The sequence below is a fragment of the Solanum lycopersicum genome, chromosome 6 (genome assembly GCF_036512215.1).
Source record: "Solanum lycopersicum chromosome 6, SLM_r2.1".
In the NCBI taxonomy this organism is placed as follows: domain Eukaryota; kingdom Viridiplantae; phylum Streptophyta; class Magnoliopsida; order Solanales; family Solanaceae; genus Solanum; species Solanum lycopersicum.
The window spans coordinates 22,218,457-22,242,319 of record NC_090805.1 but is presented as its reverse complement, the minus strand read 5'-3'; the positions used below and the strand labels follow the sequence as shown (position 1 = coordinate 22,242,319).

The following is a 23,863-nucleotide window of genomic DNA, read 5'->3' as shown; positions in this document are numbered from 1 at the left end:
TAAACATGTATTTTTAGTGACAAGTAACACTCTTTATATACGTCTTTAATGTCTTCGCCGATATTAGATCTAATGAACTTAACTAATGTTGATAAAGATTTTATCACTCTTAATTAATGTGTTTATTTATTATCTCTAAAAGTTATTTTTGTTGTAGTAAAAAAACCAAGGTGGTGTGATAAACTTCTAGGTTCATCTCCCTCTAAAAGTTTAGACACATTATCCTCAACACATAGAAAATACAATAAAGCTCTAGTGTATACCGGTGAAGCCTAGCCTTTAAGAGTGTGGCACTTGCGTTGAGGAGTCAGACGCCCCAATAGCCTCAATAGTGGTGCTGGTGGTGACCAGCGCACACACACAATGATACCTCAAAGGAACATCCACAACGAATAGTGAAGTAATAGGAGTTCCAGGACTCGAAAGTTTTAAAAATAGTATTTTTTTTGGTTGTATTTTAATTTAAATAGTGTACTATTTTTTACTTTATCTTTGCATTGGCTTTTAGTCTTGAATTCATATCTTTTAGTTCTAGCTTTACTATTTTAAACTTTAAAAGTAATTGCATAAATTTTTTAATTACTTTGAATAAAAATACTAACAGTTGAAGAAGAAAAATACTTTAATCTTGGACATCTCAATGGAGTCTTCACGTTAGATTTGTGAGAGAAGGACAAATTAAACAAAATATTCATTAGGTTATATTTCTTTACATGTAAAATAGCATGTTAACAAAATTAAAACCATTTATTACCATAAATGGTCATTCGATACTTTTTCCTTACAAAATTGGCTTGTGTTTTTCACTGCTGCTGCTGCTTCCTCATTGCTTGCTTCTTGCCTCTGCTTCTTCTTCATGTTTCTATTTGCTGCTTTTTCTTCTTCGTTTTCTCTACTGATGTTGATCCTTTTTTTTTTCTAAATAAAAATAAAATCAATGTAGCATAAATGTGAATCGTTTTAAGTGAACTTGAAACATCGAGATGATATCATATCAAAAAATCTGTGACTAACTATCTAGAGGTGATTTTAAGTGAAACCCGAGATTAAATATTCAATATATTCCTCATGTATAGTGAAGTTATATTCAACTTTTTGAGTGTATCATAATTTATATTCGATATTTAGCTCATGTATTAGTAAGCTATATTGTACATTCCGTATATACTTTTTATGACTTTTATATGGTCAATGTATACTTCCTATGACTCTTGGCTATTTCTTATGTAAATATAATATGATTATATTTATTGTAAACTAATAACTTTATTGTATATATACTTGAAGCTATGAATGAGAGTTTATTTTAGAGAAAATTTTTTAAACTAATACCACTTAAAATTTATCAATATTGGTAAGACATCACAACTTATGCTATGATTATCAGCTTGGTGAAGACTAGCTACAACAAAAAGGCTACCAAAGTTTGCCATACAGAAGCATGTTGAATGAATAAGCATGGGGTAATAAATAGGCAAGTAAGAGTAATGATAGTCAAGTATTAATCACTTGTGTCTTTGTAATGGTGGTCTATATTTTATGGAGAGAGAAATACTACCATATATCCTATCAAAAATTACCTTTCTCATCTCGTTAAGTACTGAATATTTACATTGCTGGAGCACAGAGGAGCATTTTGAGACAGGAAAACGCCCATAAGAACAAGCTCAAAAAATTGATCAATTATGCTCCTATAAGAACAAATTTCACCAACATCACAAGGCATGCAAACATGAGAGTTGAGACCACCTTCATGTAACCACTCTTTATGCTCCACCTTAAAGCAACTTTTACCCAGACAAGACTTGTTCTTTAAGAAGCTCTCAATTACTGCTAACACGGTTAAACACACAAGTCATGTAATTTCAGCAAGGCTATCAGGAATTTAAGATATCAAGATGCAAGTGCAACTTCAGAATGAGATTCCTGATCTATACTTCCACTAAGCAAAGGGCTCTTCTGAAACTCATTCCTCAACTGTCCACAAGCAGCACTTGCATCAAGTCCCCTTGTTTGACGTACACTAGCAGTTACTTTACGAGATTCAAGAGCAGAGACAAATGCAATAACCTACGCCAAAAAGATAAAAAATGAATGCATCAATGAGAGATAAACTCAGATGGAGTGCTTAGAAAGACAAATGAGGAACCCATCAGCAAAGGATTGGCCATTGAAGAGATTAGATGAAGCGTACAGATTTTTTGGATGGACGCTTATACTCCGAACCATCTATTGGATTGAATGGTATTAAGTTAACATGATGGCCACGACCCCATTCATGAAGCAATTCTGCCAGTTCAATTGCATGCTTGACGGAATCATTCACTCCGGCTGCAGAAAAGTAAAAATTGAAAAGTCAAATCCTTGGCACATGTTTTCCGGAGTAAGGGAACTGGGATAGTCTACAACAAAGGAAAACAGAAAAAAATTCACTGAACACCTAGAAGTGTATATTCAAAGGAAACCCTTCTTCTAGTTTCCAGGAAGTAGTCCCTGCAATCCTTCATTATTGCATTCAAAGGGTAGGATTTTGCACTTGGTACAATCTTTTCTCGAAGACTCTGATTTGGAGCATGTAAGCTGATGTACAACAGTAAAACAAAGTAGAAATCAGCAACTCTAGATAGGTAAGAATAAATTACCAGGGAACAAAAGAATGTATGTGTAATGACATGCAATATCTTCATAGCTCTATTTAGGTCAATTTTAGAGTCCTTGAGATAACTTGGTGTTCCCGAAAATAATATAGAGAGAGATAACTTGCTATAAAGTCCCAGTAAAGAGATGAAATCTAATCAAATCATGAGACGTCAAGTTCCTCCATCAATCTATTTTACCAGATGAAAAAGACCCATTTATGGTAAAAAAAAATGCTCCCAGGCATGAGTCCCAAGATACTCTCTTTCGTCCTTTAGAAAGATAACAAAACTTCCCTTTTCCGGTGCCCTTAATGGAAATTGACCTTCATTCCTTCAAACACTCGATTCTCATCCACTATGGTTACTGTTTTATTACTTCTAGTCCTTTTCTTTAGCCCAATGTTTTGAACGGTGAGAGGCGACAAAAGACGACAAAGGCCTGCCTCGCCACGCCGCGAGCCGAGGGGCGAGGAGCTCGCCTTTTTCAATCTAGGTGCCAATTAATACCAAAAATTAAAAACATTTAATTGCACATATAATATTCAAAATTTCAATAGCAATTACATATATTACAAATACTATAATAATTACTATAGAAGAATTAATTTTTTTTCAAGAAAATAATGGACAGCAGTCACAACACAGTGAAAGCAGAAAGCATTTTACAGTAATCCGGGACAAATCAGAGAGTGAAGAAAACAGAGGAAAAAAAAGAGTAGTGAAGACAGGGAGCAGTGAAGAGTGAAAGAGAAAGAGACAAATGGAGCAGCAACTCGAGGGAAAGTGACGAAGAAGAGAACAGCGACTGAGGAAGAGAAGAAGAGCAGCGACTCGAGGAAGAGAAGAAGAGGAATACACGAAAGTCTGATGAAAGTTTGAAAATAGAAAAAAATAAGTTAAAATGGCGACGCCATTTATGTCGCCATTGGGTCGCCTATTTGAGGTCGCCTCGCCTCAGTGGATAATGGAGACACAGCCTCGCCTTGCCTCGCCATTCGCCAAAGGCGCTATGGCGAGCGCTTTTTACAACACTGCTTTAGCCTTAGTATGTTATAGCATAATCATGGGGGAAAACAGAGTTAACTTTGAGGCGGGATGAGAGGCCCTTGTACTTGACTTCGTTTGTAAGTTGAAACCCTTATACTTACGATTTTGTCAACTGAACCCCTCAACTCTCTGAAACTTAATATTTTAAACCTCTCAAACCATTGACTGAACAATGTGGCATTAATATTGCTAAGCTGGAATATTTCGTGATTTCACGTGTTGCATTAATATTGTTGAGCTGAAATATTTTTGTGATTTTACGAGTTTAAATTTATTTATTTCCAAAACTAGTCTTTCCCTTTCATGAAAAGTTGTAACTTTTATGAAGAGTTGTGACTTTAATAAAGAGTTGATTTTTATGAAAAGTTGCGGCTTTTTGAAGAGTTGCGACTTTTTTTAAAAGTTGTGACTTTTATAAAAAAAATTGGAACTTTAATGAATAGTTGTAACTTTTATGAAAGATTGTGACTTTTCCTAAGGGTTGCAACTTTTCCAAATAGTTGTGACATTTCCTAAGGGTTGCAACTTTTCCAAATAGTTGTAACCTTTCCGATAAGGCACAATAAACAGTTGTTCATATTGTCCTTTTTTGTATATAAATAGAGGTTTTTTGTCTCATTTAAAAAAATGAAAATTATAAACCTCCTTTTCTTATTCTTCTTCACAACTAAATATTTGTTCATGTTGAGTGACTCGCTGACATCATTGCTTATGTTACAGATCTTGGTATGTAATTTTACAATTATTAATTTATGATTATGTTATTAAGAATAAATGATAATATAGTGTTTTAGTTTTAATTACTGATAGGTTCAAAATATTAATATTATTAAATTTGTGGTGATTATGAAAGGTTCTAACTTTTTCAAAGACTTAAGACCTTTTCGATAAGACATAATAATCATTTATTACACTTCCTTTGTTGTTTATAAATAAGCATTTATTCTATTATTACAGAACCTGGTATATTTTTTATAATCATTAATTTATGCTTATGTTATTAATTTCTATTTTTGAGTACATGTTTTAATTTTGTTGTTTATATTTATGCTTTTGTTCATTATGTTGAAATATGTTAGTCAAGAGTTTTATGTAATCATTAAACAATTTGTGTCATGTAGATTATAATTCTTTAACTTTTAAAATAAAATGACTTTAATGATTCAATGGCTAAAAGACAATGGGGTGTCCAAGAATGGACTTTTGAGAGTTCAAAGTTATGGTGATTCCACACTACCTTAGAGTTTTAGTTATTCAACTTTCTGTCTAATCAAGACATTCAATCGATTAGTGATACTTAATAAATAAAGGAATGTAGTGGGATGGTAAGTAATGACTCAACCTTAATCAAAAGTTTCCTTTCAAATGGTTGATTAGAGTCAATGAATTACTCCTCAAAGTAGGATGAATCCATAATAATGAATATTAAGTAAATAATTATATCCTTATAGATATTAGATTAAAGTCGCAAAAATAAAGTTTTAACCATATTGATCGAAACATAAACAACAAAATATGTCTTTTGGATATCAAAGTAGTGTCATCGACTGCGAATGATTTTGAATAAGGGACTTGCCAAGACATCATTTAATCCAAATTATTTGAGTGAAATACGTTGTTTCCTTGAACTCCAAGAGACGTCCTTTTAAATATTAATTAACCTATCAAGTACACAACTAATTATATAAGACGTATAATATTTATATTATATGTGTAGAGGTCTTTAATAGGAGAAAAACTATGACAATTGATGAATAAAATATTTGTACCAATTTTTTAAAATACAAATATAGTATAGACAATGAAACAATTATATATATTTTCTAAAGACTTTGGTGATGAGTAACTACTACAACAAAATGATAAATTAATAACAAAATACATACAAATTTAGATCAAATCTTTTTGTTTTAAGATTAAAAAAAAATCATTTCATCTTTGGATAAAACATTCTTGACAATTTATTGTAGGGATGTACCCACTCAAAAACACTTATATTATCAAATGTTTGTAAATATATTATTGACGTAGTTCACCACTGCGCGAAGCACAGTCAATTTACCTAGTATTTTATATTTAAAAACATCAAAAATTTTCTTCTTCCCATTCCATTCCTGTCCGTTTTTTTTAGATACACCCCATCATACCCACCCCCATCTTCTTCTTCTACTAAATGCTCCCGCATCACTCCCCCACCCCCAAATGCTTTCTCAAATTTCTTCTGCAAACCAACACCACCCATAGACCTTCTCGTTTTACCATATAGTATTTTTCAAATCTTGTATGAGTTAATGTGAAGGGTAATAGTGGTATTGGAAAACCTCATTGATAAACTTGAGGAAGCTTGACGAACGATAGATGGGTTTTTTGAATTTATGAAATTAATTCAAATTTGTGATGAAGATTTGTCGGGATTGTGTTTGTGATCCTATAGTATGAAGATCAAGTCATTAGGTAAAAATTCCTCCCATTGGACATGAATTTGGTGCTCAATTTGAGAGCATATAAGGAGAAAATAATGTTGAAAATTTCAAGAAAATGCAAAAGATGCTTTTTATTTTATTTTTTAGCATCGGATGAGAAAGAGGTTTAAATATTGTGTGTCAGTGAGCTTAAGGGTTCATTTGACAAAGCCATGAGTAAAAGGGTCCATCTTACAAACGGAGTCAAGTACAAGGGTCTCTCAAGTCGTTCCACCTTAATGCAGGTTTTAAGTCCTATCGCCTGTGATATCACCAGATGGACTTCAGGCAATGCCATTTGGTTTGATAGGCTTGAAAGAAGCAGGAATACAATGAGAAGTGTAACAGTCAGCAAGAGGATCATGGAGTGATTACGTTTTGTCCTCAAGGAAGCCTCAACCGACCAAAAGAATATGGTGAGAAGATGGAGAAACAAGGGTCTGAGCTGCAGAATATTTTGGTACCAGGAAGTATAATAAACATGGAAGATAAATGATTATCCTATCAATGAAGGGAGAGGGGCACGATCAATCATTGTTCTTCCTGAGGTGTCCATTAATGAAGGGTGGAGAGGCATAGCATTTAAGATAGAAAGTTCTATTAAATGGTCCCTTCAGCTGACCATCAAAGCTTCGCATGGAATTGTCTACATTAATGTCCCTTTTACAAAAGTTGTTGAGAAAAGTAAATGGCAGCCAACTCCAAGTATATGTAGTGAGCTACTTACTGGTAGTGAAACAGTAGGAAACCCATCAGTTGACTCATCAGAAAACCAGGACAAGGCTATTGGGAAGGTGTATTATCGGTTCCTTTGGAAAGCCAATGGCTGAAAAACTGATCTATAGAAGATGGCCCTCCACAGTTTGGAAGAAAGTCATTGGGGAAAATATATATGAGGTGCTAGGAAACCTTTCTTTTTTAGTTCCCAAACCGATACAGGGTAGAACAGACCTTTCAAGGTGTGTGGACTTGGAAGAAGCAAGGTCAATCTAGAATGCAGTCCATTCGCAGGTTGTGTACCGCTATCACAGAAAGCAAAAACAACTTGGATTAGGTCTATGGGTTTGCCATTCCATATGTGGTCCATTGAGGGTTATCATCAAATAGGGAATTTATATGGTGGCTGGAAGGCTACACCCTAAAGGGGTCAGAATTATAGCAGAAGGTGATAGTAGTAATATCCCAAAGTAACTAATGATTTCTAGAGACGGACTCAACTATTCACCCCAATATGCACTGAAAGAGAAACAAGCTTTGGAAAAGCGGCAGCGGAAAGGGGCAAGAATTCAGGTGAAGACGAGGGCTCCAGTGAAGTCTTAGTGTATGCGAGAGACCAGTGGGTAATACAACCCTAAAATATAATAAATGCAACTGCTCTATTGACAGCTGTTGACTGGGGCAACAGATGATCCACATGGGTGCTAATGATCGAAATTATAAAACGGATGGGGGAGCATGTGAGGAACTTTCATTTGAGCATGCTGTTTTAACAAAGGTTTTGATTGAAACCTCTAGTGGGCCTAACCCAGCTCATGTTATTCTTAATAACTTTTGAGTCATAGCCCACAGAAGACACCTCTTATGAGATTCAATTAGATGATTTTATTGGAGCAAATTCATCGATCAATGAAAGTTTATGCATGCAACAGGAAACTTCAAGAAACAGGAAGAATTTGATCAGTTCAGAGCCAAGAAGTAAGCAGAGAAGATCCAGCGGAGAGAAAGGACACAAATCACCTATGCTTGACAAAGACGGATGAAGTCAATCTTGAGAAACAGATGAAATAGTGATGGAAGTTTTTGGGTGTCAACTACAATTGGAATCAGTGTTTCATGGGGATGATTTTAAGTGCAGAATTTTGAACCTGTTCTAATTCAACAATACGCTTTACTGGAGAGAGATGGACTCAACAGTATGGGTCCACCAAAATCTTTTAAAACATAGCAAGATGTTTGGAGTTGATTTTCATGGCCATGAAGAGGAAGCACTTGAACTTCTCATGCAAATTGATGGATGTAGGCAAGTGAGAAGAATGGAATCACAAGTGGAACATGAATTGAAGCTTAGAAACTTTTGATGTCAAATTCAAAAGTAATGGCACCAGAATAAAGGGAAAGGGAAAAGTCAGCATGATACATGAACCTCAAAATAGTGTCATTTGGGGAAAAGAAGACTTGTGAAGAAATTGATTCAAGAATGGAAGTCAGATTATTTGCCTTCAAGAAACAAAGTTTGAAGGGAATGTGCAGGAGCTAGTCAAACAAATCTGGGGTAAGAAATGGATTAGAAGCACAAACTGGGGAAGCAAGTAGGACTAGAGGTGGCATCCTTTTTTTGGAACTACTAGAGGTGGAATCCTAATGCTTGGAAGGGGGAGGATGTCCCGATTGGAGAATACACATTCTCTTGTAAGATGGAGGCTCAACTACAAAGTTTTGACTGCCACATTACAGGATAAGCTCCAAACAGTAGAATGGTATGGAAGGAATTAGGAGCAGTTAGAAGACTATGGAGGACTCTTGGGCTGATTGTGGTGAATTCAATGTATACAGACACCCTTCTGGAAAAAGGGAACTACCAGGAGACCATCAGCTATGGTGGAATTCTCAGATTTTGTAGAGGACGTGGAACTAATTGATCTCCATCTGGAAGGTGGCTCTTATACATTTTTGAAGGTCATAATCATGTTGTAGCTTCCAGAATAGATAGAATCTTGATATCTACAATGTGGAATGATCTCTTTTAATAACTTGAAGCATTCTACACTCCAAAGACAACCTCAGATCATGTTTCAGGAACTCTCATTTGTGACAAATGGAAACATACTAAATCTTATTTCAAATTCGAGACTTGGTTGTTGAACTCTGAAGGTTTTATTTATAGAATTAGAATTTGGTGGTCTTCTCTTACTATTCATGGAAACCAGGTTACATTTTGGCTTGCAAACTTAAAGCTCTCAAGGGTTAACTTAAAATCGGAGCAGGAATGAGAAGGAGAGCTCGAGGCTCCATAGTTTTAAACTGCTAAGTCAATTGGCTGTTTTAGATGAAATACTAGAATGCAGAACTTTGACAGAGGAGAAAATGATAAGGAAAGTTACTATCTTCGTGTAATATGAAGAATGCTTCAGGAATGAAGAGGTGGCCTGTAACAGAGATCTAGGATATTATGGCTCAAAAAAGGGATAGGAACACCAAGTTTTTGACCAAACTGCCAATGCATATAAGAGATACAACCGTATTGATCATACAATGGTACATGAGGTGAGCACAGTTGAACTGGACAAAATAAAGGGGGAGATCATTTCTTTCAACAAATTATACACACAAACTGAAGAATAGAGACCGAGTGGATATATTAGCAATTGTCCTGTAATCTCAGAGTGATAATAAGGCCTTACAAGCTGAATTTGAAGAACAGGAAGTGTTTGTATTAAAGATCATAGATGTGACCTTTTTGTTTAGGAGTCTGTTATTAGTTTCCTATATTTCTGCCTGTACGGTGATAAACGTAGTTAGTCATCCTTACTATTTAGGACTATATAGTTTCCTGGACTCTAGGTGTCAGTTGGTAATGTACTCTATTTAAACAGAATGTTGTACGTGAATACAATCATCTTTCACTTCTATATCTAAAACCTTTATATGTTATCAAGAGTTTTTATTCTCCTCACAGAGTTCTATGTTTCTTATTACCCACCACCAATGGCACCCTCAGTTGCCAATTCTGATGCAACTAATAGTACCACCATTGTTCAATCCAACTCGGTTACCCAGCTTCCGATTAGACTTGTGTGAGACCCTGTGGTTCTATCGCATATATGCATAATATGCATAGCATTGCATGAGTGTATGAAGTTTATATGACTTGGGTGTATCATGCCAGCTTAATAAGGTTGCAAAGGAGTGGTAAAAAACATAGAATTAGACTAACGTTAAGGGTCAAGGATTCCTTAAAAGAGTTTGAGTTAAAGAATGTCTTTTCTAACACCCCGCCCATTCGGAAGGTTTAAGTAAGCCAGTATCTTTGGGGTAAGACAAAGAGTGTCTTATATGCTAAAAAGATGTTTTATAAGGTGATATAGTCGCACAATGCAAGTTGGGAAATAAAAGTGGACAAAGGTTAGAGTAAGTTTTTTGATAAACTTTCTGAAGTTTAGGTTAAATGTCTTGGAGCTTTTCTTCCAATCGATACAGCTTTAGAAGAACCCCAATATACCAAATCGAAGGATTACGAGCTACTTTCCAACACACTAAACCATTTGTCCATACGACTTCAGAATTGAGATATATTCAGATTTTAGTGAGACTATACAAGCAGGCACATGAAGGTGGGGCCCTAGCCCCAATGTCGGTTTAGCTTTATAAGATTTGATTTTCCTTCATTTTATCTCATCTTTTTCGACCAAATAAGAAGAAAATTGTCCTAAATCCTCTATAAAGGTTTCCTTATCATCCAAGCAAAGATCTACAAGATTTGAACGTGGTTTAACCCACAGAATTTTCATAGAGATTGTGTTACTTCTTTCCTCCTCTTTCGTTATTATTTAAAGGATTCTTCATAGTGAAGGAGTCTCGTTTTTTAGGTGGTGTTGCTGTTGTTTGGAGGAAATAATTCTCACCCTTTAATTTATTGAGCGAGTCCAAGTGATAGCTATGCTATATAAGCAAGAACACGAATAAATGGCTGGAAAATCGTATTTGGATAGTTATGTGATGTTGGACTGTTTTTAAAGTACTTTTTGATGTTGTTGTTGCTGGAATTTTCGAAATGATTTGTTTGTGTGTGGTTGTTGTTTATATGAGTCTGGAAGAGAATAAGAAGTATAGATAGGTAATTAGTTGCAAGATAAATAAGTGTAACGTTAGTTCTATTATTGCATTGTAATTTTCAAATGGTTTCTTCTTGGTTCAATGTCTTGTGGTTGAGGAGACTGTTTGTAACTGAGGAGACATGCTAAAATACTATAAGCTCCATCAATATCAAGTCAAGGTTTTGCCCTTTTATTCTCTTATTGCTTATGAAGAGAAAGACATGATTCCAAACATAATTATTGGACGAACTCCCACGATGGTGATTAGAAGTCGTAAGTTCGAGCTATTATAATTGAAGAAATAATTGAAAAATCAAAAAGAAAGAACAAAAATGATTAATAACCCAGTAGAGACTGGTACGATGAAATTCAACATTTTGTTAGTTCGGGTTTGATTGTGTCGTAACTCTATAATTTAGGTTATCGTTGGACAAACTGCTGATATTGATCCCCCGAAATAAAGATTTTTTTCAAGCGATTGTGTGATAACTTTTTCTTCTTTCTCAATCATTCAAGATATTATGTGAATCTATATATTACTTAACCTAATGAGTTAAACTTAAAGTAAAGTAAAAAGAAAAAGTTTTCTAGTTTTACAAGTGTTCGCTTTATAATAGGTGAACAATTATAGGACTGTATTACATATATTTTTTTCTGACTTAAATGGTTTGAAGACTCGTGGTTGGGATTTGGTTGGGGCTATTTTGGGGTTGGAAAGGAGGGGTGTGGCGATACACCGAGATTTTATTGTTGTGTGGGCATAATCTATTTGGGTGTTGTTGACTATTGCGTAGGCCTCCACTTGTTAATAGCCACTGCAAAAATATATGTTATGTCATTAATTTAGGGTAGTAATCTGGAGAAGAAAATGTAATGAAGCATCATTTAAAAAGGGTCTGGTGAGCTAATCACTCTGCTAGTAAGCTCTAAATTGGTACTTTGACCCTGAGTGATAATATTATGCCAGTAATGGTAATGCGGCATATTTTTTGTAGATTACATACCGTAAGAAAGGGGTACAATCAATATAATACCGCAACACCCAGAATTGAGGTATGGTAAGGCTAAGCGTTATACTTCCTTTGAGCATGAATTTTGGAATTCTTAATCGTCAAAAGTTGTTTACTATTCTATTGCTAGAAAGACCTTTTGTAAAAGGCATTGAGATTGCAGCTGGCGTATTTTTGTGACTTAAAGTGTTATAACTTGAAAAGATTATGGATGAACAATACGAATTTGTAATCACTCCTCCTTCTTCGCTAATTTTTTTTTATGACAAGGGAAACCCGCAGCCGGTACCCTTTGGATGCGCACAGGGTAAAACCCCTGCTCCTACGCAATAACTCGCAAACCACATAGGAGAGGTAACCCGTACTAGGCAGCCTGGTGTGACGAGCTTGACCCAGAAGGCAAACCCCTTGCTTTCGCTAGCAAGGGGTTTCCAACTTGAGACCTCCAACGTGGAAGTCCCAAGCTCAAACCACTGGGCCACCCCAAAGGGTCCTTCTTCGCTAATTTATATTTTTGAAAAACTTCAAAATAATATGCCGATCTCCAAAACTCTTAAATAAAACTCGTATGTTTAAACTAATGAAGGAGACGGCTTTTTGAAATACTCTCTCTTACAAACTACTAAGGAAATATATATAGAAACTAAGTGAAGAACTTTAAGCTCTTTATGAACATCTTCAGGTTTAAGGTACCTTTCTAAATCCAAGCAGCTGACACAAATTCTGGTTATAGTGGGTAACTTGCCTTCAATATGCCTTAGCATGCCTTTGGGAGAAAATCTGAGGTCCATACAAATCTAGAATCCAGTTCTGGAGAAGTGTGAGAAGAAGTTGTCATGATGGAGATCACAATACCTATCCTTGGATAGGAGGCAAACTTACCCTAACAAATTTTGTGTTAGATGTACTTCCAACATTTATGATGTCCCTATTTCATATACCTCTGGCAATTACATAGAGGATGGATGAAACACGAAGATGCTTTCTTTGGCAAGGCAACAAGGAAAGGGAAAGGTTTGCTTTTAGTTGATGAACGAATATTATCAGTAGGAAAAATCAAGGGGAATAGGTATCAAACACCTCAAGCATCAGAGTAAAGTTCTCAAGGTGAAGTGGTTATTGAGGCATGCCTAGGATTCTGAATATCTATGCAGTAGTGTTATTAAGACTAAATATGGGTAGTTGGACAAGTAGGACCCTCGAGAAGTTACCACCATTACAGAGTTAGTCTCTAGACAACTACTAGATCCTATAGATCCTACTGGCATTTTCTAGATAATCAGACTTGATATAAAGGCATTCAATGGTAACAAATCTCCAACTGGACAGACGGGTGGATGGATTCTACTAGCCTAGAGGTTTTATTCCCAGGTACTTTTATCATGGCCCAACAACAGAACATATAAGTGGCTGAGACGTGGATGTATCAATGTTGGGATTTAAGAATCAGAAGACCTTTGAATGATTGGGAGGTTCCAAGATTGATTGAATTTCATAAGTTTTTGGAGGCATTTCAAGGATTACGTAAAGGAGGGGACTGCGTATGGTGAAAGAAACATAGCAAAGGTGTCTATTATGGATGAGTTGGAAGCCATTAAATTAATTATTAAATTATAGTTGAGTACCTTTACTTATTATTCTAAAATAGGATTTATGTTTTATAGTTTCATAAGATTAGGGATTAAGCTATAGTTATTAGTTTGGAATAGGATCTAATTCTCCTACTTTCACAAGAACTAGACTTCCTATTAATGTTATATGACTCCTACTTAAAGGGTTTTTTGATGAATAAATCAGTAAGTCATATTTCAAGAAAAAGCAAGAAATCAGACTCTAAGGTTTTATCTCCCTTTGAAGAGCTGAAGAGATAGGAATTCTCTCTTTTGATGAATTATAAGGTTTCAGCCTCCTTTTAACGAGCATAATTTTATATATCGCCCTGTGAATCGACTTCCCTAATGATTCATAACAATTTGGTATCAGAGCGCAACACAATGGGTTATGAGATCAGTTCTCGATTTCAAGAACGTACAATTACAAATTTCTAATGGACTTTAAAATTGCAGCAATGGAACAACGTCTCACCGAAAGAATTGTTCAAGTCATCCAAGATCAATTGTCTAGATTGAGAATTGACTCCACAAACCCAGCAACCCACAAATCAGAGTCAAAAAGTGCCCAGACAATTAGCAGATCAAGAACACCTGCTAGAAAAGACAATAAACCACCTACTTATAACGACACCAATAACCCATTAATTCGGGGACATCGTTGTGAACAATTTTTTGAAAAATATCAACATAGAATGAAAGCAAAAAAAATTGGTGTGGCTGGATTTCACATGTTCGAACAAGCACCATTATGGTATTATCAACTGAAACGAGCGAAATGCTCAATGAGTTGGGAAGAATTTCAGCAATTTGGACCTCATGAAAGTAGCAATCTGATAGGCGAACTAGACATGCTTCAGCAAACTAATAGAGTCGAAATTTATCAATGTCAACTTCAAGCTACAACTAGAATTGGATAAGTTGATATGGATCCAGATTTTCCAGATGATTCCCCCGAAACTTGAGCTTGAGGAGAAGCTCTTTCAACATGAGGGGAGTAATGTTATGGATGCATTAGAAGCCACTAAATTAAGTATTTAATTATATTTTAGTAGCTTTATCTATAATCCTAGAATAGGATTTATGTTTTGTAGTTTCATAAGGATTAGGTTAAGATATAATTATTAGTTTGGAATGGGATTTAGGTCTCCTACTTTCATAAGAATTAGACTTCCTATTTGATGTAATATGACTCATTTTTAAAGGGTTTTTTGATTAATAAATCAGTAAGTCGTATTTCAGCAAAAAGCAAATGATATGAGTTTTCTCTTCCATTGTACTCTAAGGGGTCACTTGGTTACTAGTTAGAGTTATGTAGGTATTAGTTATGCATGGTATAGTTATATAGGTATTAGTTATGCAGGGTTTACTCATGTAGGTATTAGTTATGCAGGGGTATTAGTTATGCAAGTATTAGTTATGGAGGTATTATTTAGTTATGTAAAAATTACATTACATGAATTAGTAACTATTGAAACTGAATTTAATATAAATTAATATATATTATTTATAAATAAATTAGCAAGCAAATAGTATAAATTCTCCCTTAATAAAATAAAGAAAGGAATTTTCTCTATACTTAACTAGGAAATTTGTGTTTTTTTCCTCGTTTTTATTAATGTTTAAAGCTTATAAAATAATATACTAGTAAAATATTTCAAGTATATTATACTATACTATTTTATATAATGTAAATTTCTATCAATATGTTGCATGTGTTATTTGTACATTTTTAGTATACCAAATATATATGTTCATATTCTAAATAAAAAATTAATACATGATAATTAAATATGTGGTATATTTCGCAAGGTATAATGCGAATATATAATCAACATATGCCTTACCAAAATTATACATTCCGATCCATAATATTAATAAAATATTTATATTTTGATTTCAAATGAAAAAAAAAGTCACTCTGTATACAAAAAGAAATAAGAAAAGAAAATAGTTGGGATAATAGAATTAGTTATGTAAAGATATCAATAAAAAACAGTTTTTGAATAAATTAATAGGGTTAAATGTGTAATTTATCATTCTAATACATGTATAACTAATACCCACATAACTTATCCCACCTTCTATCCTGCATAAATTAATGTAAGACTACAAAAAGCGCAACCAAACAACGCATTAAATTAATACATGAATAACTTTTATACAATATTTAGAAACCTATCAACCAAACATAGTACAAGTCATGTTGACTTTTCAACCTAATACAAAACATTTATCAAACATAGTAAAACTAATGCAACTCTTTATACATGAATAACATGCCTCTTATACCGTATCCAAACAGCCCCTAAGGTTTCAGTCTGCCTTTGAAGAGCTGAAGAGATAGGAGTTCTCTCTTTTAATGAATTCTAAGGTTTGAGTTTCCGTTTAACGAGCTGAATTTATATATTACATGTGAATTGATCCTTCTCTAAAGATTCAGAACATACTCTAAACCAGATTGAGTCAAAAATTACCAACTGACCAAGAAAGCATATTTGGAAGATTAGAGTGCCTCATCGAGTTTCACTTAGCTTTTAGCCTATGAGGTTGTTCCTACACTTGATAATGTGGCTAACAGGGGGATATCTCTCTGCTCAAGATACTTTTTGTGTGGAAGGGATGCTGAGACAGTCAACCACTGTTTCTACACTGTCTTATCACTAATCAAACGTTGAAGACTATTTTTATCAATATCACAGGCATTTCATGGACAATGCCAAGAAAGATTGTTGACACTCTTTTCAGTTTTCAGGTAGGAAAAAGCAAGAGTTGGGGCAAGAGATAGGGATAGACGGATGATTAATCCCCCATGTATTTGGTGGACGATTTGGAAGGAAAGGAATGTTAGATGTTTTGGGAATAGGAGTAGAATATACATAATGTTAAGCTCCATTATAGATTGTTATCTGTTTCTGGTGTACAAAGGCTTTCGCTAGTGATACTGCAACAATTCTAGATGTTTTGGTGTCAGTAAAGGTTATATTTTTTAATCTTCCTCTTGTAAATATGGTTTTCAAGTACTGCCTAAGTACTGAAATTAACACAAATTGTTACCAGATTCAAGAAAGAAAAATAAAAGCATCAAGTTCCACCAATATTTGAAATGTCCCGTTTAAATTCCTTGCCTAAACCTTTGAATTAGGACATAATCACTCTCTAAATTTACCAAATCTGGTGTTAGTAATCATTTATAAGAAAACAAGATGCACGACACAATCCCAGTACACCTCGCTTTGTTACATTTTGTCAAGTTCTATTGGCCACACATCTCTGCAATTAAGTTGGTAATCAACTGTCTTGCTACTAAAATGTGTTTACATCATGGTTCTTAAGCTAAAGTCATCACTAGAGAATCAATGGCACACCATATTCGTGTGTTTCCAATGTAGGTTCAAATTTAGTTCACGTGTGGATTAGAACAATTCTCAAAAGAAAAATAAAGAGGCACATATCAGGAGGATAGGAGGACATTATGGACAAGAGGGAGTTGCTCCGATGTTAAGCACCCGTCACTCACAAGCGTAAGGTTGTGAGTTCGAGCCACCAAACGAGCAAAAAGGTGGTAGCTCCTGGGAGGGGTTAAAAAAGGACATTATCGGAAAGGGCACAAGAAAATCTATATGCTGCAAAATCAGCACCCACATAATCTTTTCATATGCATATATAGAGAGGGCTCAGAGTATTCCATACAACATAAATATTTCATGAAGGAAATAAGCACCCACACCACTATAGCAGTGCAAAGATGATATGAATCTTGTGGACACAGCTAGAAATAATATTGAACAAGCCAGAATTATCTGCCACTAAACATGTATTGTTCAGCTATCATATGCAAGATAAGTGTGGCCAAACCAAATTCAAAAGTTAATATGTTTACGTACCTTCTTATATTTATCTGTTTTTTATTGATACATTTCTTTCCTTTTATTGCGTTTTGTTTGTGTTGTTGGGAGGAGAATTTGAGGAAGAAGACAGAGAAACTACTACCTGAGAGCCAGCGTAGACTGAAGTTTGTAAGATGCAAGCTTCTTTATGGTGTTTGGAACTCCAACGGTTGAAATAGTAATCATCCTTTGCCCAATCAGAATATCCTTGTAAGAAAAACGAATAATTCAAATTCATACTACACAGGTTTTAAGAATTCTAGCTATGAAATAACATGTAGCTATATGCTGCTTGCATACAGAACTTAAAGGCCAATATATGGAAAATATTAATTTAGTAATTTCCAATCCCAGCATTTTTGCATCAACTCCTGGCAGACTGTCTAATGCCTTTCGTATTATTTCATCAAGTTCAATTTACATTTAAAGGGAAACATTTCTCTTGCACAAACAATAGATCTCTCAAATCACTTTCATATTTGAGATAGGTTAAAATTGGGTTTAACTCACACCTCAAAAGCTAGCTTGAAGGGAGGAGGATTCCCCATGTATTATAAGAAGACCACACGTCTCATTAACCACTTAGTGGACTTTTTCATTCTTTGACACCCAACTCACAGTCTCACACCCAGGGCAGGACATCTGATGGTGCATGGAAATGTTTAATTTGGGAGCCCAACATCAAGTGAGATGGGTCCTGCTCTCATAAGTTGAAATTGGCCTTGGGCCTAACACACACCTCAAAAAATAGCTCGAAAGGAAGAGGATAGCCGAAGCCTTAGACTTTTTCATTTTTTAACAAGATATTTTTACTCTGTGAAAGGTTGTAAGTACCAAGTCCCGTAATATTTCAAAGGTGAATATTGATCAAAAGCTACTCAAGAAGCAGCTTGCAATGCAATGACATGCATGTTTAAGCAATTGACACAGCAAATAATTTCAGAATCTATCAGTATTCATTAAGGCAACAGAACTTATGGAGCCTTTTATCGAAAGAAAAACATATATCATAAATAGTTACAGAAAAGGATTGAAAATACTAATAGTTGAACATGTCAGACTTGAGAGAGGAACTGACATGAACAAACAAAGTCATATCACAGATGCTACCAGACCTTATTCAGGCAACGGTATGCTTCAAGGACTTCTTTCATGTTCAACATTGGCTCACCCATACCCATAAACACAACGTTTGTCACTCTCTGCTTGAATAGCTCTTCTATTGCCAACACCTGCACCAGGTCATTACAAATAAAAATGGTCCCCACAAGTTTGTGCCACAAAGACATACCATGTTCTTGAATTTGGCATCCACCACAAAACAAAAAACAACACAAGCCCAACCACACAATCCTCTAGAGGGTGATCAAGTGTACAGATCAGAATCATGACTGATTAAGCTAAAGAGTTAAATATGATGCTTTGCATTTTAGCAACTATGGTCTGTGAATAGGTCATCTACATCTCTATTTTGAATGATAAAGCAAAAATGATGGACAGAAAATCTATTGAAAATCCCACAGTGTAACGTTTATAGCTACAGTGAAGAAAGTATGAAGACGTAGATATATTAGGGACAAAAATATTAGCATAATAGAGATGCAAAGAGAACCTGCTCAACGATTTCATGGCTCTTAAGGTTCCTTGAGAATCCTCCCTTGCCAGTCGCACAGAACGAACAGCGCAACGGACAGCCCACCTGATTAGCACTAAAATGAATGACCATGGTGGCAGAATAATGACTAAAACCACATAGATTTTGAGCATATGCTTAATCCATGACCACAATGAATTACCTGAGATGAAACACATGCTGTCAAGCGAGATGAACCATCATTGTCTTTAACTGGAATTCCAACAGTCTCGACCAGTCGGTTGTCTTCGAGTTTTATAAGCAACTGAAGTTTATTTGCAGGAATCCTAAGATAGTGAAAGAGGGGAAAGATGGGCAAAAAAGAGAAGTGTACTGCACAAAAGAATTTAATCTTCTAAAACATAACTATAACTAAAATAAAAAAAACTTAGGATAGACTTGCCTAAGAATATAAAGACAAATAAAACAGAAAGTGTCTTAGTGCACAACCACAACTTGTATATAGCATGTGACGCAAGTCCATTTTCTGACTTGTACAAGTTGCTCTCCTTCAGCAGCTAGATGTAAACACAACATCCTTCCATGTTAACGGAGTTATGTCACCCAAAAGACAGAAGCAGGGTCTGCCAGTAATGTCCATAACAAATTTAGCTGATAATTTTTAACATCTTCATTCCTTCAAACGAAGGAAGGGAAAAACCTTTTCAATACTCAGAACGCCAACATACATTACATATATACTTTGGTTGTCATATTTCATATGCATTATTATCTCCATTTCCGAGGTAGATTCAAGCCAACTCAACAGTGGTGGTCATATAATTGGCTGGACTCACCTTGAAAAAAAATGGGTAAGCTGAACCAAGGGACCAGATCTTGGTCAGAAGCCCACAAGTTAGAAGGCAAAAGCGATGTGCATCAATCGAAGGAGGCTCATGGTATTCTTTGAAAGAAGGCTCAGACAAAGACACCTCTATTGTGCAACAAACTGTCAAACCAGGCATCCTCAGGTTCCCTTAGTGGTATTCCCACATGCGTAGTTCTCTCCATAATATAAGACTTCAAGTTTTGCTTTATCAGGATTAATTTTGCTTTGGGTAATTATAGTAAGGTGAGAAAGCAATATATAGCACATAAGCAGTGTATGTTGTAATGACCTCCAGGTCATTGGTCATTTCTCTGTATGTTGTAATGACCTCCAGGACATAAGCAGTGTATGTTGACTTAAAATGAAGTTTGGGGGTGGGACCCACTTTTTGCTGAGATGACCTCATGTAATTTCGATTGCTCCGTTGAGTCCAGGATATCAAATTTAGTAGGATTGCATATCTCGTTTGCATGCATGGGGTTCCGAACGAATTCAGAACACCCCGTCGGAGATTTGGACTTGGGAAATATCAGTTGATATGCATGAGCGAACACCATTCAAGATTTAGGGGTTGGCCTTGTCTCTCCAATCACCCTTGACGATAAGCTCTGCGTCTCTACTTGATTGGAATTCGAACAGGAAAAGAAAATCATTCATATCATACAACTTGTAAATTGGGGGTTCCTTTCCACGTTTGTCCTACCCATCTCCTCACATCATTTCGTGTAGGGGCCTCATCACCATTAGTGAATCTTTCCACCAAGCATCTGTTTAACAGAGCATTTTCCTCCTGTGTGCTTTCCTTTTCTTCAATCCGCTGAATCCATTTACTTTTTGCAATCACCTCTTTGTTATTTCCGTTTCCAATAAAGGGCTTATTTAGTTGGGCTCTTGGTGTGATAGTTAAACCTATTTTACTTGATTTTTCATTAATAAACGACTCTATTTTGTTATCAAGTCTCCCCCACTCTTCATTGAATTTGTTTCTTGGAATAATAATAATTGACCTGCTATGGCCTTTGAGTGCAATGACTGAAATAAATCTACCATATATATTAAACTTTTGTGTGCAATAAATGTAGGAAGAAATATCTCTACATCTCCACGATTTAAAGTTATTCCTTGCTTAGCCATATAAGCGCATTCTTTCTCAAATCATCCTTCCCATTGAGAATCTAGTACTCTCAACCCATTTGAATCATTCTCCTGATGCAGAATAGGACCTCGTGAGGTCATAACATTTGCCTCCCATTCAAAAGAAAATCATGTTTCCATCTCGGAGAAACAAAAAGATGGAGGAGAAGAGAGAGAGAATATGAAAAGTCGCAAACACTAATGGTGAAAGACCACCGGAGAGAAATTCAAAAACCTTGAGGAAAGCTTGAAAATTTTTGTTTGGGAAACTGGGAGCGTTGCTTTAGCTTATCCATTGTAATTACAAACATTAATTTATAAAAGGAACATGAGGATATGCCATTTATCAATGCGGCACCTTAGGATATAGCAGTATCTTGTTTATGAATTATGGTTTTCTCATTTCATAAGATTGTATAAGAATTGGAATTTTTTTTTATAATTTTCACAAATTATGGGGTTTCATATTTACGAGAAAAAATACGACTTAAGAAATCTAAATTGTATGTCCAAACAAAACTTGAACCTCAAATCAATCTGATTTGATATCATGATTTCATATCGCATGTCCAAAACAGGCCCTTAGCATGAGGGGTACAGCAAAAATCAAAATCAATTTTACAAAATAAAATAGTTGTCTACAAAACGCCAGCACACAGACATATTAGTCCTAACTTCTAAAGATATGAACAACTCCTCCCACTATATAGACAGTTCACATACTAAAACCACTTTCTACTCTACTCTTGATCTAAGTAGTCATACGACACTAACTATAGTTTTTGGTTGATACTTCTCCATCCATTTACAATGAGGTTAAACCACTTATCTGTGATTTAGGGCCTGTTTGACTTATAAGTCAAAAGCCATAAGTTAGGATTTCTAACTTATGGCTTTTGACCTTTTTTTTGTTATTTTGGCTTTAAAATAGTGTTTATAAGCACTTTTTAACTTTACCCAAACACTTCAAAATTGCTTAAAAGTTATTTTGGCTTAAAAGCACCTAAAATAAGTCGATCCAAGCGGCCACTTATTCTAGGGCTAGTAGGGTATTTGGGCAGAGCAGGTTAACATTTGAGGCAGGACAGATTCACAATATTATACAATCCATTGACAAGAAAATTAACTTCCACCGAAGGATCAATAGGAAGGTTGAAAAGCCAGTTTTATTAGAAATCATCAGTACATCACTTGAAGGGACACAGCAACGCAAAAAATGGTCAGTTATTAGAATTTGAATTCAAAAAATGGAATAACTACGTAAGGGGAAAAATATGACCCTTTGGCATGTAGATACTAGTTATCCTCCTCACATACGCATCAAACATTTCATTTGCCCTCGTCTTTTTCTTCTTTGTAACCCCTCTTCTTCTTCTACTGTTTCTCTGCTTTGTATGGTTTTCTTCTTTTTGTTTTATTCTTCAAACAACTTCCAAATTTTGTTTCTTGTAATTTTTCATACACAAAAATTATTGCTACTTCTCTTTGGAGAGTTCTCTATTGCTTATTTCTTCTGATCTCTTTCATTCAATAACTAAAGTAATTGAATATTGGTCAAATACTGCAACTTGATTTTCTAATGGTTGACTAGACAAGTGTAAGAATTAATTTTGTGATTGAAGTTATTTTTCTTTGGTCCAAGTAAATTTATATTCTAAATTAGAATTGTTTCATTAGAATTAATATCGTCATTATTGTAAATTGGATGCTGAAATTAGCAGTTTTGTAGCAACTCGATGTTATTACATACATTTGGAACTTCTTGTGTTTTTGGAAAATGTGCACCCTACTTCAAAGATGAGTGCACTTCTATTCATGCTTTTTACTTGAAGTCCCCTGAGCCTATCTTTTTTGTTCTTTTGGCTTTTCAAACTGCAAAAGGGCAGTACTCCATGGTATTACGGAGGCACCAGATATACAAAATAGAGACGCCGCGTGCCAAAATGCATTGTAATCAGTCAAACAAAGTTAGCACCCAAAAAACCAAAATATAAGCATTTAACAATGCTCACCTTGGTGGTCCCATCAGCTGCAGTGACTGCTTTATGAATTGGGGACCTCCCAACCCTCCATCCTGCTTCCTCTAAATCGTTCCTAAATTCCAATGGCACTATCCAAAAAGTAGAAATTACAAAAATGAAAGAGACTATGATATAAAATAAACAAAAGTATAGATTTAGAAAAACTCACGCTGGCTAAATTCCTGAATTTCCTTGACTTTTCTCTTGTAGAGGAGATGATATAGTTGTTTACCTCTAAAACTTTTCTATGCACATTAAAAAAAGTAATTAATTACCAGTTGTTAATGTATGGTGATAAATTGATGGGCTAAACGAACCTGACCAAAGTCGAGGGAAAGTTGCTGAAGTTGTTCCTCAGACAAGCCAAGGAGGAAGCGCGTCTCCATTTGAGAAGCCTTCTTGAGTGAGGGTACTGTGACCGTGCTGGAGATGGTTGTAAAAGTGCGAGACCGTAAAGCCCGTGCGAAGGAAACTGAGCAGCCGGACTGAAGGAGACCCATCGCCATTTCAGAGCTCTATATTTTAGAGGATAAACCCCTCAAACCCAAAAAATAATGGTAGCCGAGTTCAAACCTCTCAACTCTAAAACGCCAAAGATTACTCAAAAAGACAAAAGGAAAAAGAAAGAAACCTGAGAAAATTAACAAAAGGGCTCCCAATTAAGTGTTATTTTTGTTTTTGCCTTTCTTTGACAGAGAAAAGGTCAACTCACTTGAACACTTATTTAAGGTATATTATTTGAGACCAAAGTATTACCAAAATTTCTTGATCTTT

At 35.2% G+C, this 23,863-nt stretch overlaps 1 protein-coding gene across 2 annotated transcripts; it reads right to left on the bottom strand.

The window, feature by feature from the left end:
* Positions 1 to 1,444: 1,444 nt before the first annotated feature.
* LOC101253790 (uncharacterized) lies at positions 1,445 to 23,863 on the bottom strand. Of its 2 annotated transcripts, XM_004240724.5 has the most exons (10): positions 23,407 to 23,863; positions 23,259 to 23,334; positions 23,081 to 23,178; positions 19,269 to 19,370; positions 19,085 to 19,171; positions 18,588 to 18,704; positions 17,576 to 17,679; positions 2,441 to 2,580; positions 2,195 to 2,331; positions 1,445 to 2,070 (listed from the first exon to the last, which is right to left on the bottom strand). In XM_004240724.5, the coding sequence occupies exons 1-10, from the start codon at positions 23,593 to 23,595 to the stop codon at positions 1,894 to 1,896; spliced, it is 1,227 nt and encodes a 408-aa protein (XP_004240772.1). In that variant the 5' UTR covers positions 23,596 to 23,863; the 3' UTR covers positions 1,445 to 1,893. The 2 variants fall into 2 exon arrangements, with proteins under 2 accessions (XP_004240772.1, XP_010322023.1); XM_010323721.4 differs by lacking the exon at positions 18,588 to 18,704.

Bases quoted from the DNA above. Each gene is read 5' to 3' on its own strand.
- LOC101253790 (XM_004240724.5), bottom strand. From the start codon at position 23,595: ATGGCGATGGGTCTCCTTCAGTCCGGCTGCTCAGTTTCCTTCGCACGG. The intron at 2,581-17,575 runs GTAGTAGTTTCT...GTTGTACATCAG, and splicing joins CAGTCTACGCTGGCTCTCAG to CTTACATGCTCCAAATCAGA. The intron at 2,071-2,194 runs GTACGCTTCATC...TTTTTGGCGTAG, and splicing joins AGCGTCCATCCAAAAAATCT to GTTATTGCATTTGTCTCTGC.